We start from the raw sequence: 13,149 nt of genomic DNA on the forward strand, positions 1-13,149 counted from the left end.
GTGGAGGGGACACCCACTGCGCCTGCAGGAGGGCACTGACCTTCCGGTTCCTCGCTTCATCTAGGATGTGCTGCGTCACTCTCTGGACAATGTCGTCAACGCTCAGGCCGGCGAGCGAGTTCTTGCTTTTGCTTCGCACTTTTTTAACAAAACCCGCAAGCTCGGTGCTGAGTGGGGAGAAACGACAGCGAAAAGTCAAAAGTTTTCCACTGCTGAGAAGTGTCATGTGCAAAAAGTATCAACCCAACAACTAGAAGAAACAAATACACACAAAAAATTAATTTGCAGACAACGATAGTAACTGTATATAAAATAGCAGAATCACTCTTTCCTACTAGTTATGAAAATTCCTCTATTGTTTCTAAGTTCTCACCCCAACAGAATTTCACATTCTATACATGCGTGTGTACGTGCAGGTGTGTATGTACACATATGTGTGTATACTCACACTCACACCCGTCCAGTACATCCTCTGGACCCACCCGGGACAGCAGACACCGACCTTTGTACAGCCATTTACACAACATCACCGACGGCCAGGCGCCACTGGTTCTGACTTGAAACCAGTGAAATCTCCAAGAGGAACCTAGTTAGCTGACTTCCTCCCTTAAAAACCTGGCCTGCAGCAAGTTGTTCACAGCCCCAGGGGTTCACAAGCTCCAGTGGACATGGGTTAGTGGGGCGGAACCGAGCCAGGATGTGGAATCCTCTCTTCCTCCCTGCAGTCGGACACGTTCCCTCCACCTCACTGGAGACCAGGAGCACCTCTGCCCTCCACCCCAGCCCGGAGAGCAAGGCCAAGGTTGAGGAGCAGCCCTACGGACGAGTGGATTGAGGGGCTGACGGGTAAAAGCAGCACCGGCTACACGGGGATGCCCTCCGTCCAGTTCCTCCGCCCTTACACCCGGTCTTTCCGACCTCACTCCTCCGAGAGTCGGAGGGGCAGCCACCCCGGTGCAAGGTGCCGCTGCCGTCTTGCTCCCTGCGTAAGGCGTGTGTCTCCCAGAATGATATAAAACCCGTGTCACAGCTCACCGAGTGACTCCATAGCTAGTGTTGGAGCATGTTACTGACCCCGTCCACATCTTAGGAAACAGTCATAGGTTCTCATGAGCGTTCACAGGTCTCAACCCAGATGGGCACACTAAAAAACGTATTTGAAAATGCTCACCTTTGTTGCTTACAAAAAGAAAATACAGCACTTCTCTTTCTGAGTAAAACAACTATGCACTCCCTTCCCTCTCAGCCCCTAACCGGCTGGAAGCACATCTGATCGGGAAACCCCAGGCCACGTGAGTCGGTGACAGAGCCACCCCACCCCACATTCACACCTGCTGTAGCCGGGGAAGGCCACCAACAGATGCTCGATGATGGTGTTGAACGGCTTTTTCGGAGAGTGGCTCTGCCGGGCGGCGCGCACTGCAGGGACAGGCGGCTTCTGGTCGGCCACCGGCCTGTGCTTGGGCTGAGCTGCCTGGACGGTGCCCGCGCCCGCCGGTGGCCCTGCGGCTTCCTGCTGACCAGCGGCTTCCTGCTGACCGCCGGCTTCCTGCTGATCGGAGGGCGAGGCTGGCTGCGGTGGCGAGGGAGCCCCCGCGGGCTGCTCACTGGCAGAGACCGGACTTGAGTCTTCGGGAACCGCCGTTCCGTTTCCGGGCCCGTGACTGGCAGAAGTCGAGGGACCCGGGTAGTCGTACCCTGGAGACTCCGGAGGCGACCCGAGGCTCATCTGTGAGGACGAGTGAGCACAGCAGGGCTCAGAGAAACACCCACGTACAGAGGCCAACAGCAGGGGCTCAGGGGCCCAGGAAACTTGCATACGATTAATTACCGGTTTCTGTTAAAAAAAGAAATTACTGATCGCCACATGACCTGTTCACTGCTAGACAAGGGTCGGACTCCGACTCCTAAATGACGCTCTTTGAAGTTCCTTATTTTCTCGGTGAAACTGGAAACGCTGCCCCCTCACCTCCCCCAGGCGCCGACTCCCTCCCCAGCTGCATTTGGTGGCTATCGAATCAAGAGCTGTCCCAACACTCCTAAAACTGCCCTTGCCAAGGCCACCAACAGTGCCCATCACCAACCCCATGGACACCTGCATGTTGCTGGGCACATTCTCCCCCTCCCCCGCCTCCCCTTCTCAGCTCCCTGCAGGCCTGGCTGGGCCTTAAGTGTTGAAGCTCCTTAGGATGCGATCGTCCAGGGCCTGGGTCTCTGCCACGTGCCCCCCCCCCCCCCGCCCGAGGCCATTTCATAGTCTCTCGTGCCTCAGTGACTAAGGGCTTGCTGCCGAGAACACACCCCTTTCAAAACCCACTTTCCTGAGCCCCAACTCTGCATGCCCAAAGTTCTTGGTGGGCAGACCCACTCAGGTTGCTGGTGGGCCGCTCCAACTCAACTCCCGCAACACTGGGCCCCGCACAGTGTCCCCCACCCCCCGTCCCAGGCGCACACCCTGAGCCCTAATCTCACCCACGGCACAGCTTTCTCAACTGCACCTTCTCTAGGGCCTGTTCTCTGCCCACTCACCGGCCCCCCACCCCACCTGGGGCCTGGCAGTGCTGGTGCCTGGTCACCTGGAAACCCCTCCAGCCCCTCCCGCTTCCTTACGCTGTGGTCCAGCTGATCACCACAAGGCGCAAAGCTGGTGTTGTCCCCTTACTTAAAACCTCTGTGGGCTCCCTCGTGACCTGAGGACAAGTCCAAACTGCTGACCCTGGGTGTACAGGGCAATCTCTCTCACTTTTGCCTCCCCATGTTCTCTTTTTTCCCAGCCTCCAAATACCTGGTTTCTTCCAGTGGGGTCCGTCTGGCCTTCCAGATACCGTGCCATCCAGCCCGCCTCACACCCCCCAGCCCCTCACCTTCCCTGGGCAATTCCTGTCCCAGGACTCTGGCTCCCTGAGGCGCCCAACAGGGCAGCTTCTGCCGAGGCCCAGGCCTCTGGCGCGGGTCAGGGCCCCTGGTTTATGCTGCTGCAGCACCCTGCACGCCTGCGGACAGCCTTGGCCTGCTCCGACTGTGACTGTGGGCCTAGCGCCTCGTTTCCCACACCCTGCGCGCTCTGCGGGCACAGACCACACCCCGCCTTCAACACTGCTCAACACCCGACGGTGACCAGGGACAAATGACACAGAGGAAATGATTTTTCAGGGTGCTCATTATTCAAGCTCCCGGAACACTGAGAGTTCCCAGGAGTTTGGCTATTACGGTTCTTTTCAGTATTTATAAAACCTATGAACTAGAATTAAAATTTAATAGTAAAATATTCTACTGAGATCTACCCTTCCCCCCACCCTCCATATCTTCTATAAGAACTTGGATAACCTGTAAATGGTGAGGGATCTTTCATTTACTTCTAAATAAAACTCCACTTCTTACTCATTTCAATGGAGAGAAAACTCTTCTGTGGAGAAAATACTTCGGACCTCAGTAGAATATTTTACTCATATAGTTCATGGTGGCTAAACTTTTTAACACTTCAACATCTTTTGCCATTGAATACATAAGTGTCAATGCTTAATGTGCAATGTTCGGATAAGAAAAAGACATTCAGGATCAGCCTCCTGACTGCAGGGCACCTGTCACCTAAGGTAAGGTGACAGGCAGAATGGAATGACAGGTCATGAGGTAGGGGCAAACGAGGGCACCCCCGCCCAGGCTTCGGGGAGGGAGGATGCGGGGGGTGAGGCTGGTGTGCACCCAGGCTGGGGAACAACCAGGCCCAGGTACCAATGAAGCTCGGGGTAGAGTCGCCTCACAGACTACTTCAGAAGAGTTCAACGTTGTGCCAAAACGCTCTGAAACCATCTCAACTCGTAACTGGAGTCCCTCCTTAAACCCTTTTTTTCTTTTTTATCCTCGCCTGAGGACATGCTTATTGATTGCAGACAGAGAAGGGAAGAAAGGGAGAAAGGGAGAGAAACATTGATGTGAGGGAGAGAAACATCGACCGGTTGGTTGCCTCTCATACACATCAAGATCAAGATTGAACCCACCACCCAGGCATGTGCCCTCACCAGGAATTGAACCCACGATCTTTTGGTTTGTGAGACAATGCCCAACCACCTGAGCACACTGGCCAGTGCCCTTCTTTAAATTCTTACGGTCTGATCTCCCTGAGAAGTAATTCCTTTGGATTTAGTGTTTACTGAACATCTGCTGTGTCCAAATAATATATATACTAGAATAAAACAAAGTGATACTAGGTGAAGCCATATTTTAAAGTCCACAAAGTAAAATTAATGCTTTTCTTTACTATGTTGCATTATTTAAAAATGAAAAAAAACCCCACACAGTCTGACAATCACTGTTATTCAGAAGATGTAGCACACACCTCAAACCGGCAGTAAGATATAACATGCCAGACCAACAAAACCCGTGTGTCTCCCATGTAGCAGTTTTGATTCCATATTTAATGAGAAAACAAATCTCAATTTCCAGACTGTGGTCTCACCCCTCCAAGCATTGAGGAATAAACTGTATCTGAAGCAGAGGCAGCAAGCACGGAGAGTCTTTTCTCAAATGCAGGAACACACACACACACACACGCCCCAGCGTCCAAAAAAGAAAGGGGAGTTGTGTCAGCACTGTGTTCACCCCAGTCCTCTCCTCAGACCCCAATGTAGAAAGAATGTCTTCCATTTGTATAAGAATGCTTATTATAATGCTTACAAGGTTAACCAGTAGCACCAACGATAAAAACACTAAGGCAAGTGTTATCCCATCCCAGTCCACAAGCACCGACCACGCGGGACAGCGAAGAAAGAACCCGGGGCTCAGCGCGCATCTTCTCCCCTTCAAAAGAAGACACTGGACGTACCGGGTCGTAGGGCGGGAACGAGAGCCGCACGATCTGCACCGGCGGGAGTTCGCAGAGCCAAGCACCATCCTTCACGGCCTCGATGCGTTCGTCAAACTGAGACTGTAGGCGGAAGGAAAGTGCTTCAGCTTTTCTAAAACATTCCAAGGGAGAAACCACGATCTCTTTTTCTTAGTGTACATTAAACACAGTCAGCAATTTTCCAAGAACACAACGGAAACAAAAGGTATTAAAGTGATTATTTCTCGTAAGGCAAGAATTCAGAATAAGGCCTCATTAATTAGAGTGCTCTACAGTCTGACCAAACATTGCTGACCTCGACTTCGTCCACGAGGACAGAGTTTAAGACAGTTAAGGAAATGTCATTACTTTCATGAAAAATTCTTCTCAAAATTTAAACAAAAAACACACATCACCTTTACCAGATCAAAAAAAGAATTATAACCACCATATGGATTTGGACAGAGTTCCAGACTATTTTATAACTTACCTCCACACTCTCCATTTGTTCTTTTACGTCAGAAATGAATGATTCCCACGTTTCCATGTAAGGATCCAGATTAATATACACCGCAGCTTCTCTGAAAAAGCAGAAAAACATGAAAACGCTTAGTATCTACTTTAAAATAGTTTTTAAAATTGAAAGCACTAGCCCTGGCTGCTGTGGCTCAGTGGACTGAGTGCCAGCCTGTGAACTAAAGGGTCACTGGTTCGATTCCCAGTCACGGCACATGCCTAGATTGTGGGCCAGATCAGGTCCCCAGTGGGGGGAGTGCAAGAGGCAACCATACATTGATGTTGCTCTCCTTCTCTTCCTCCTCCTTTCCCCTCTGTTGAAAATTAATGAATAAAATCTTTAAAACAAAAATAAATAAAAATATACTGAAAGCACTGAAGTACAAATGAAATAAACCTTTAAACATGGAAGATACATTTCACATATTCACACACACAAAATAAACAACTATTTTTAAACAATTGCTTATCTTAAAAACACTAGAGACACTTCAGGAAATTTTAATAACTGATCTAACCCCAGCCCCAAAACTGGTGTGCAGAGAGCAAATAGACTCCAGAATTCTCATTTCTTTTCCCAAATTTGAATATTTGGCCATACTTCATTTTGACATCAATGGTTTGGATTTTTTTAAAGATTTTATTTATTTGCTTTTAGAGACAGGAAGGGAGGGAGAAAGAGAGGGAGAGAAACATCAGTATGTGGTTGCCTCTCGTGCGCCCCCTAGTGGGGACCTGGCCTGCAACCCAGACATGTGCCCTGACTGGGAATTAAACCAGTGACCCTTTGGTTCATAGGCCAGCACTCAATCCACTGAACCACACCAGCCAGAGCAGACATCCATGTTTAATATTAAAGGCTGTCTGTGAAATTTTTAAAAAGGCACCCTAGAACATTTACAACTTTGCTAGAAACCCCAATTCCTACTTTACTGTAAAGTAAAGGGTAGGCCTGCTGTCCACGACAGATGGATGATCTCAGCGCCCCCTACACCTGGTCTACGGAAAGTTCCTGCCCCCTCTCGTCACTGAGAAAATCAGAGACGCTATCAACCCATGACTGTGCCAGTTCTCACGGCACACTTTAAGGAAAACCCAGAACATCCCTTTGATGCCTTTTGCCTTTTCCTGTTCTTTGGTGCAATGGGCAGAGTTAGCGTGGCCTCCTAAGGATAAGCTGGTGTTTACTACACTAGCTTAAGGATAAGCATGAGGTTTACTATGGAAGCGGACACTGTGAGGAAGGAGGTTTTCCACATGCCCACAAGGCACGGCCCTCAACACCCCAGGGCATCTGCCACAGCTGTGCACTCCTGCTATCTCAATCAGCGTATCAGTTCACCTTTAATCAGAAAGGTCTGCACATGTGAAAAGAAACTAAGTCTTAAAAATGAAGAACTAGCTCTGGCCAGTGTGAACTAGCTCAGTCCACTAGCTCAGTGGACTGAGCGCCAGCCTACGAATCAAAGGATCGCCAGTTTGATTCCCAGTCTGGGCACGTGCCTGGGTTGCAGGCCAGGTCCCCAGTAGAGGGCACTCCAGAGGCAATAACACATGGATGTTTCTTTCCCTCTCTTTCCCTCCCTTCCCCGCTCTCTAAAAAAATAAATAAAATCTTTTACAGAAATGCAGAAATAATGAACTAGACATCTTTTCCAAGACTCACAGAAACTCTGCGTTAGTGTGGAGGGTTTGTGATCAAATCGAAAGGCACTAGGAAGGATGAATCACCTGGGATTGAAAAGTCAAAACCTGTGTGCGGAACACAGTAGTAAAAACAACAACAACAGAGAAAAAGTGATCCCGTGTGTGAAAATCCACGCAGAAAAGTACTAAGTGCCAGATTGCAGGAGACCCTTTAAGGGATCTCAGGTAAAGCTTATTCTAAAAACAAAGAGAAACAAACCAAAACAGGTAAAAATCATGGAGATCTGGAAAAGCGTGCATCCCCGGACCTCCTCTGAAGTGCATTCCGTCTCTGCCCTCAGGACCACTACATCACTGTGCTTAGGGAAGGCGATCTGGCAACATGTTCAGAAAGCCTTGAGAAGTTTGATCTTCACCCCAGAGATTTATCGCACGGAAGTGATTGACAACGTGCATAAAAATTTAGCTGCAAGGATGGTTGCTGCCATTCGGCGTTTATCGACACTCGCCAACAGTGCCCCCCCAGGCCAGGGCCGCTGGAGCCATCGGAGCGTGTCTGCTGGAGGCCTTGGCAACCTTCCAACACCAGGCTGGGGAACACTGGTCACCGATGGGAAAGCAGGGCGTTCCCTGTACTTGGTGGAAAAAATGCAAGTTGTCTTTTTTTTAAATAGTAAACTTATTCCAAAATATGAACTATACCTCAATTTAGAATTATGAATAGTTTCTATCATTTTTGTTTTAAAATTCTGATTTTCCTACAACTGAACACATATTCATTGTAAAACTATCAAACAATAAAATGGCCCGGCCTATAATTTCTCCTCTCGAACCCCCTGTAACTTTTCCTGACTAAACGACATACTGAGAAACACACCCACGGTGCCCAGCGGTACCTGTCCAAGTTCTTCAGGGTGTTCAGGTATCGAGCTGCTTGGTATTCTAAGATCCATAACTTGTGAAGTTGCGTCTTCCTCGAAGTTTCAAGCACAAACAGCTACAATTAGATCAGAATGTTTAAGTACTTCAAAACTGAAAAAAACAGAAACTCACTTATGTATTTTTTAAAGCATTTTATTTATTTATTTTTGGAGAGAACGGAAGGGAGGGAGCAAGAGAGGGAAACATCTAGGTGCGGTTGTCTCTTGCGGGTCCCCTACTGAGGACCTGACCTGCAACCCAGGCATGTGTCCTGACTGGGAATTGAACCAGGGACACTTTGGTTTGCAGGCCAGCACTCAATCTACTGAGCCACGCCAGTCAGGGCTGAAACTATTTTAAAGTTTCTTCCTAAATAAGATACAACGACAAAAATCACCAGAACTTGATTATGTTGTCATTTCACTCAGGTGAACATGAATTACAACTTCTGGGACCTGAAACCAGAATAACAAAACGACAGTAAATGATATACTATATTTTGCTATGTATACTGCATACTTTTTGACCCACATTTTTGAGGGAAAATAAGGATGCACCTTATACACAGATACAATGATTACATAATTCTGTGTATATATGCACAAAAACGTAGGTGCACATTACACATGGGCGTGCATTTACACACAGCAAAACATGGTCCCTTAAGTGATGCTTTTCTCAGATGTGAAACTGCCCACATGTCTTCACTGCTGAAGCCCAGACTGAGGTATGTACGCCCCTGGTGCGCGTGACCTGCGGTCCTGCCCGCCATCCTGTCCGTGGTGAGCAGAGGGCCAGGGCCCGCAGAACCACCCAAGGCTGCACCCCACTGGTTCCAGAGGCCACCAAGAACCTGTTCTCCACACGGGCATCCATGACTGTGCACTCCTGCCTCCCCACGAGCCAGCTGGCCACGTGTGGGGGGCCCTCTGCGGGAAACGAAGGGCTGCCTGCTTCAGTCCGGATGTCAGTGACAGGACCCTGACAGTGACCCTGACAGAACTGCTTGCCAGGTGGTGGTGAGTGAGAGCCGAACGAGCTCTGGGGCACAGACATGAGTGCGGGACCCACAAACGGCAGGTACTCTGCTGTTCCTTTCCTTTCCATAGAAATAGCTGCACAGCCAGCATTTAACTGAAGTCTTACGTTTGCAGACTGTATAAGCCAAGCCTCTTTTTATTTTCCCAGAATAACCACAGGCACATATACCAATAAATAACATTTACTTAATCAGACAAATGACAAGCACGGTTCAGGAACTAAACAGTACACAGCCAGGGGCCATTATCTTGATTTCTGCCTCCCTTTCTCACGCAGCACACTGACACGGCTGTGTACTCTTTGGGGAGTAGGGGGTGGAAGGGGAGAAGTATGTTCGGAGTAAGTCCATGACTTCCAGGTTCCTTTTCCAGTATTAACAAATATGTTTTACAGTTGGCTATTTCATGGCATAGCCTTCTTCATTAAATACAGCGAAGCCACCTACTCGACATGGAGAGCATGAACAACGACTGAGTTCTAATGCTAAATGAGGAAGGCAGGTCGCCAAACCCGGTGCACACCAAGCACAGCCACGTCACACAACGTAAGCACAAGGGCAAACAACGAAAGAGCTACAGGCGAGGAAGACGGGCTGTTCCGGGAGGCAGTGTCGTGGGGGACACGCTTTCCAGCAGGGCTGTTGTGCCTCGCACGGGACTCAACACAGAGCAGAGACCTCCCGCCACCCTGTCAGTTCCCCCAGGGCCACGGCTCACCTCTGCATTCACAGCTCTTCGCAGAACCTTCTGGTAATACTTCTTCCCGACCCTTACGTTCTCTTCCAGTTTCATTTTCTCGTTTATAAATGCCTTACTGCAAAGAGTAAAGGAAAAAATGCCTTTTGAGAAACGTTTCACCAGTAAGATTACAAAGGCTACAGCCAGGTTAACTTTGAAATCATGCCACAGAAGGACACAACGTCTTCTAGAGCAACGTCCCGCCAAATACTGCGCTGCACGCCACAGACTCGCAGCTGCGGTCTGGGCCTTCCCAACAGCCACAGGAAGGCAGGCCACGGACAGCGAGGAACTGGCGGGAGTGCGGAGAGCCAGGCTCACCCGTTCTCCCCAGCACGCGTGGGGATGAACCTCCCTGATCAATAAACTTTACAGAACATCCCTCACCGCCTGAGTCAGAAATGCTATCTTGACACATAACCTAAGGACATGACCCAGAGGAAAAACTCATCTATACGAAGTCGTTCATGGCAGTATGTTGATGACAGCTAAAAAAGAGGCAGCCACGGACCATAATGTGAATGGAAATGCGGATATGGAACAACCTGAGAAAAGGAGAGCACAGCTGCCTACTGCTGAACAGCCTGGTTACCAGTATGTGAAAACACTGTCTCCATTAATAAAGGTTAAAAAGAAGACTTTCTATAGGTTCATAGTAAAAATTCTTTATAATGAACCTATAATCACAGAGCAACAAACTACCATAATAAAGTTGCATCTGACATTTCACGTAACATGAAAGTTTTTTAAAACACGTTTAGTTTCAAATTAATTCAAGGGAAAAAGCATAATCAACAAATTCAGGATCTTTTAATACTGACAACATGAAACAAAAGCAGAAACAACATGACATAAAATAATGTAAAGAATAAACCTATTTAATATTAAAGAATAAAATGGAAAGGATAAGAGAAACACAACCACTTAAAACAGAGACAAGTAAACTACGATCGGAAATGGCGTGTGTCTGTGCCTCTGGTATTGCCAGTGTGAGAAGACAGAACAATCAGCGTAAGCTCAGCTCGCCTGGTGTCCGAGGGCGGCTGCAGGAGGAGCTCCAGCTCCTCGTTGCTTCCATCGTGTGTCTGAGCGTACCTATGAAAGCATAATCAAAAATTTTAAATTAATTTTCCAAGATTTAAAAAAAAAAAAACAATCCCAGGGTAAATTCTACCCGCATCCATGCAAAAATTCTTGAGTCCTTTACAAGTTTTGCATTCTGTGTCATTTCTAACCTCCTCTAACTAGGCACAGAATTTGGGTTCCTTTCTTTTTGGGGACGTTTTCCTTTGTACTTGGAGGGAAGATCACCGACTTGAGCCATTTTATTTGATCATGAAGTCACACGCTGGCCCCCTGGGTCACCCTATCTCTCAGTCCACTTCAAGGGGCACCTCTGGGTGGGTCAGCATGAGACAGGGAGGAGCCCAGTATGACCAGTGGTTGTCACTTGAAGTGCAAACAGCCTCTGCTCTTTAAAATAGAACTTAAAGCCCAACGCACACACACACGTGCACGCACGCTCTCAAGTGGGCAGTGTGACGACCCCTCACAATGAGGCGTGTCAACCTGACTGCTGCACAGGGCCCTGTACAGGGTCAGTCCGCTTCTCCTTCACGCTTCCTTCACGCTTCCTTCACGCCTCCCAGTCATCGCCACCTGCTCAGCACTCCACGCGTCCACTGAGAACCAGTTTAAATGCCGTTTCCCTTCTTTTGAACGCTCCTTCCTTTACATCACGGGAGTCACACTCATTGTCACCAGGGGCCACATCAGCCTCGCGGTTGCCTTCAAAGGGCCGTATGTAACTGTAGGACTGTATAAATGTAACTACTCCTTAACAGTTAAATGAGAGCTTGGCACTGCTGCCGGGTAGAAACAAGGTGCCAGGCTGGATAAAACAAGGTGGAGGGCGGATTCTGCCTGTGGGCCTTGTGTCTGCCACCTGTGCTCTAAGTACTCGGCTCTGTGTAGCGCCTTCTTGGAACCTCTGCCGTCTTCCACTGCTGTCACTAGTTGTCCCACGGCACCAGCCAGGAGCTCCTTGAGTCCCACCCAGTTTTAAAAGAAGCATGATCTAAGATGTAGAAAAACCAAATCATTCTTCATATCCTTTGAGCTTCTCTAGGAGATCTACACTTTTTAAAGATTTTACTTTAGAACCTAAACATAAAGCATTTATTTGGAAAGTGTAAAAAGCACAGAGAAGCCCATGGCTTATCTTTAAGTTGACAGAAAAAGGCAAAGAAATGTAGGGGTGAACAAAAATAGGTTTACAGTTGTCTGTATGGAAAAAATACAACAAATATATGATAATAGAAGAATAAACTCTGTTTCACGTACTCACAACTGTAAACCTACTTTTGCCCACCCAGTACATTAACAAAGTTAAAAAAACTTAAAAAAAATTTATACCCCAGCAGAAATGGTTAATTTTTATGCTAACAGAGAAAAAATATTTTCTTATCATCAACAGATTCATTGGTTTTGTCTAGTTAGATAGTATTGCCTACATGGAGCACGTGAAAATACACATTAAGCACAACTACACCTGATTCTTAGGTAAGGAGTAAGGCCGGACCTGCTCGCATACTGAGAGGCGAAGGGCCCAGGACGGCGGCCCTCCCGTGAGCCCGTCCTAAGGAAAGTGCCGAGCACACCCAAGACACCGCATCGGAGGCAGTGCCTGAGTCTCACTGCTCTTTCTAAGAACTGCCCAGAAACCGCCCACCTGGGGGCCGGCAAGACTCATAACAAGAGCCGTCTCGGGACGCGCCCAGGCGAACGAAGAGACCGCGAACGCCGCGGCACAGCGGTGCGGCCCAGGTGCCTGGCGCCTCCAGCTGTCCATGCGCCCGGATCCGAGGGAGGCTGCCCCTGCCTGAGGCTGCAGTGTGGTGAGAGCGAGGCTCTGACAGCTCTGGGCCCAGACTTTCGGGGGCCTGGCCGCTGCTGCCTCTTCTGCGGTGCTGGGGCCTGCAACCCCCCCCCCCCCCCCCCCCCGTGAGAAGTCTGGCTGCCGTGCTGGAGACCAGATGGAGAGAGCATGGGGACGGAAGTTACAGGGAGAGGACACAGAGAGGCAGCGGACAGGACCCTGCAGCGTCCCACCCCAGCCGCCCCAGGTCCAGGCAGCCAGACGAGCAGCAGCGGCCTGGTGGCCCGAGTGTAAGGTCACCATCGGATAAAGTGGCGGTGAGTCCAGCACCTGAGTTTTAGGGGTCTTGTCACACCGCAGTAGGTCACAACTAAGCTGAGCGGGGAGGGACAGGAATCAATCACAGAGATCTTCCAACCTGGTGGCCCCCCTGACAACGGTGGTGTCACATGCATTTCCAAACCCTTCGTACCACAGGGCCAAAGTTAACCATTTAAGGATCCAGGACAAAAGCAACCATAAATAAAATAATCATCACACAACCCAAGTGCTGGGAGAAGCTTGAGATCTAGACTAGCCCCTCACTT

At 49.0% G+C, this 13,149-nt stretch overlaps 1 protein-coding gene across 6 annotated transcripts in view; it reads right to left on the reverse strand.

The window, feature by feature from the left end:
• TTC3 (tetratricopeptide repeat domain 3) overlaps positions 1-13,149 on the reverse strand; it is a 108,361-nt gene that overhangs the window by 3,613 nt on the left and 91,599 nt on the right. For all 6 annotated transcript variants that reach the window (XM_053657997.1, XM_053657996.1, XM_053657999.1 and 3 more), the window contains 7 exons: positions 10,711-10,779; positions 9,664-9,760; positions 7,882-7,982; positions 5,313-5,403; positions 4,823-4,924; positions 1,332-1,729; positions 41-167 (listed from right to left, as the gene is read on the reverse strand). In XM_053657997.1, the coding sequence (XP_053513972.1) occupies positions 41-167; positions 1,332-1,729; positions 4,823-4,924; positions 5,313-5,403; positions 7,882-7,982; positions 9,664-9,760; positions 10,711-10,779 (985 nt within the window). The remainder of the gene's footprint in view (positions 1-40; positions 168-1,331; positions 1,730-4,822; positions 4,925-5,312; positions 5,404-7,881; positions 7,983-9,663; positions 9,761-10,710; positions 10,780-13,149) is intronic.

The sequence above is a fragment of the Artibeus jamaicensis genome, unplaced genomic scaffold (assembly GCF_021234435.1).
Source record: "Artibeus jamaicensis isolate MK-2021 breed Jamaican fruit bat unplaced genomic scaffold, CSHL_Jam_final scaffold_474, whole genome shotgun sequence".
Taxonomy (NCBI): Eukaryota; Metazoa; Chordata; class Mammalia; order Chiroptera; family Phyllostomidae; genus Artibeus; species Artibeus jamaicensis.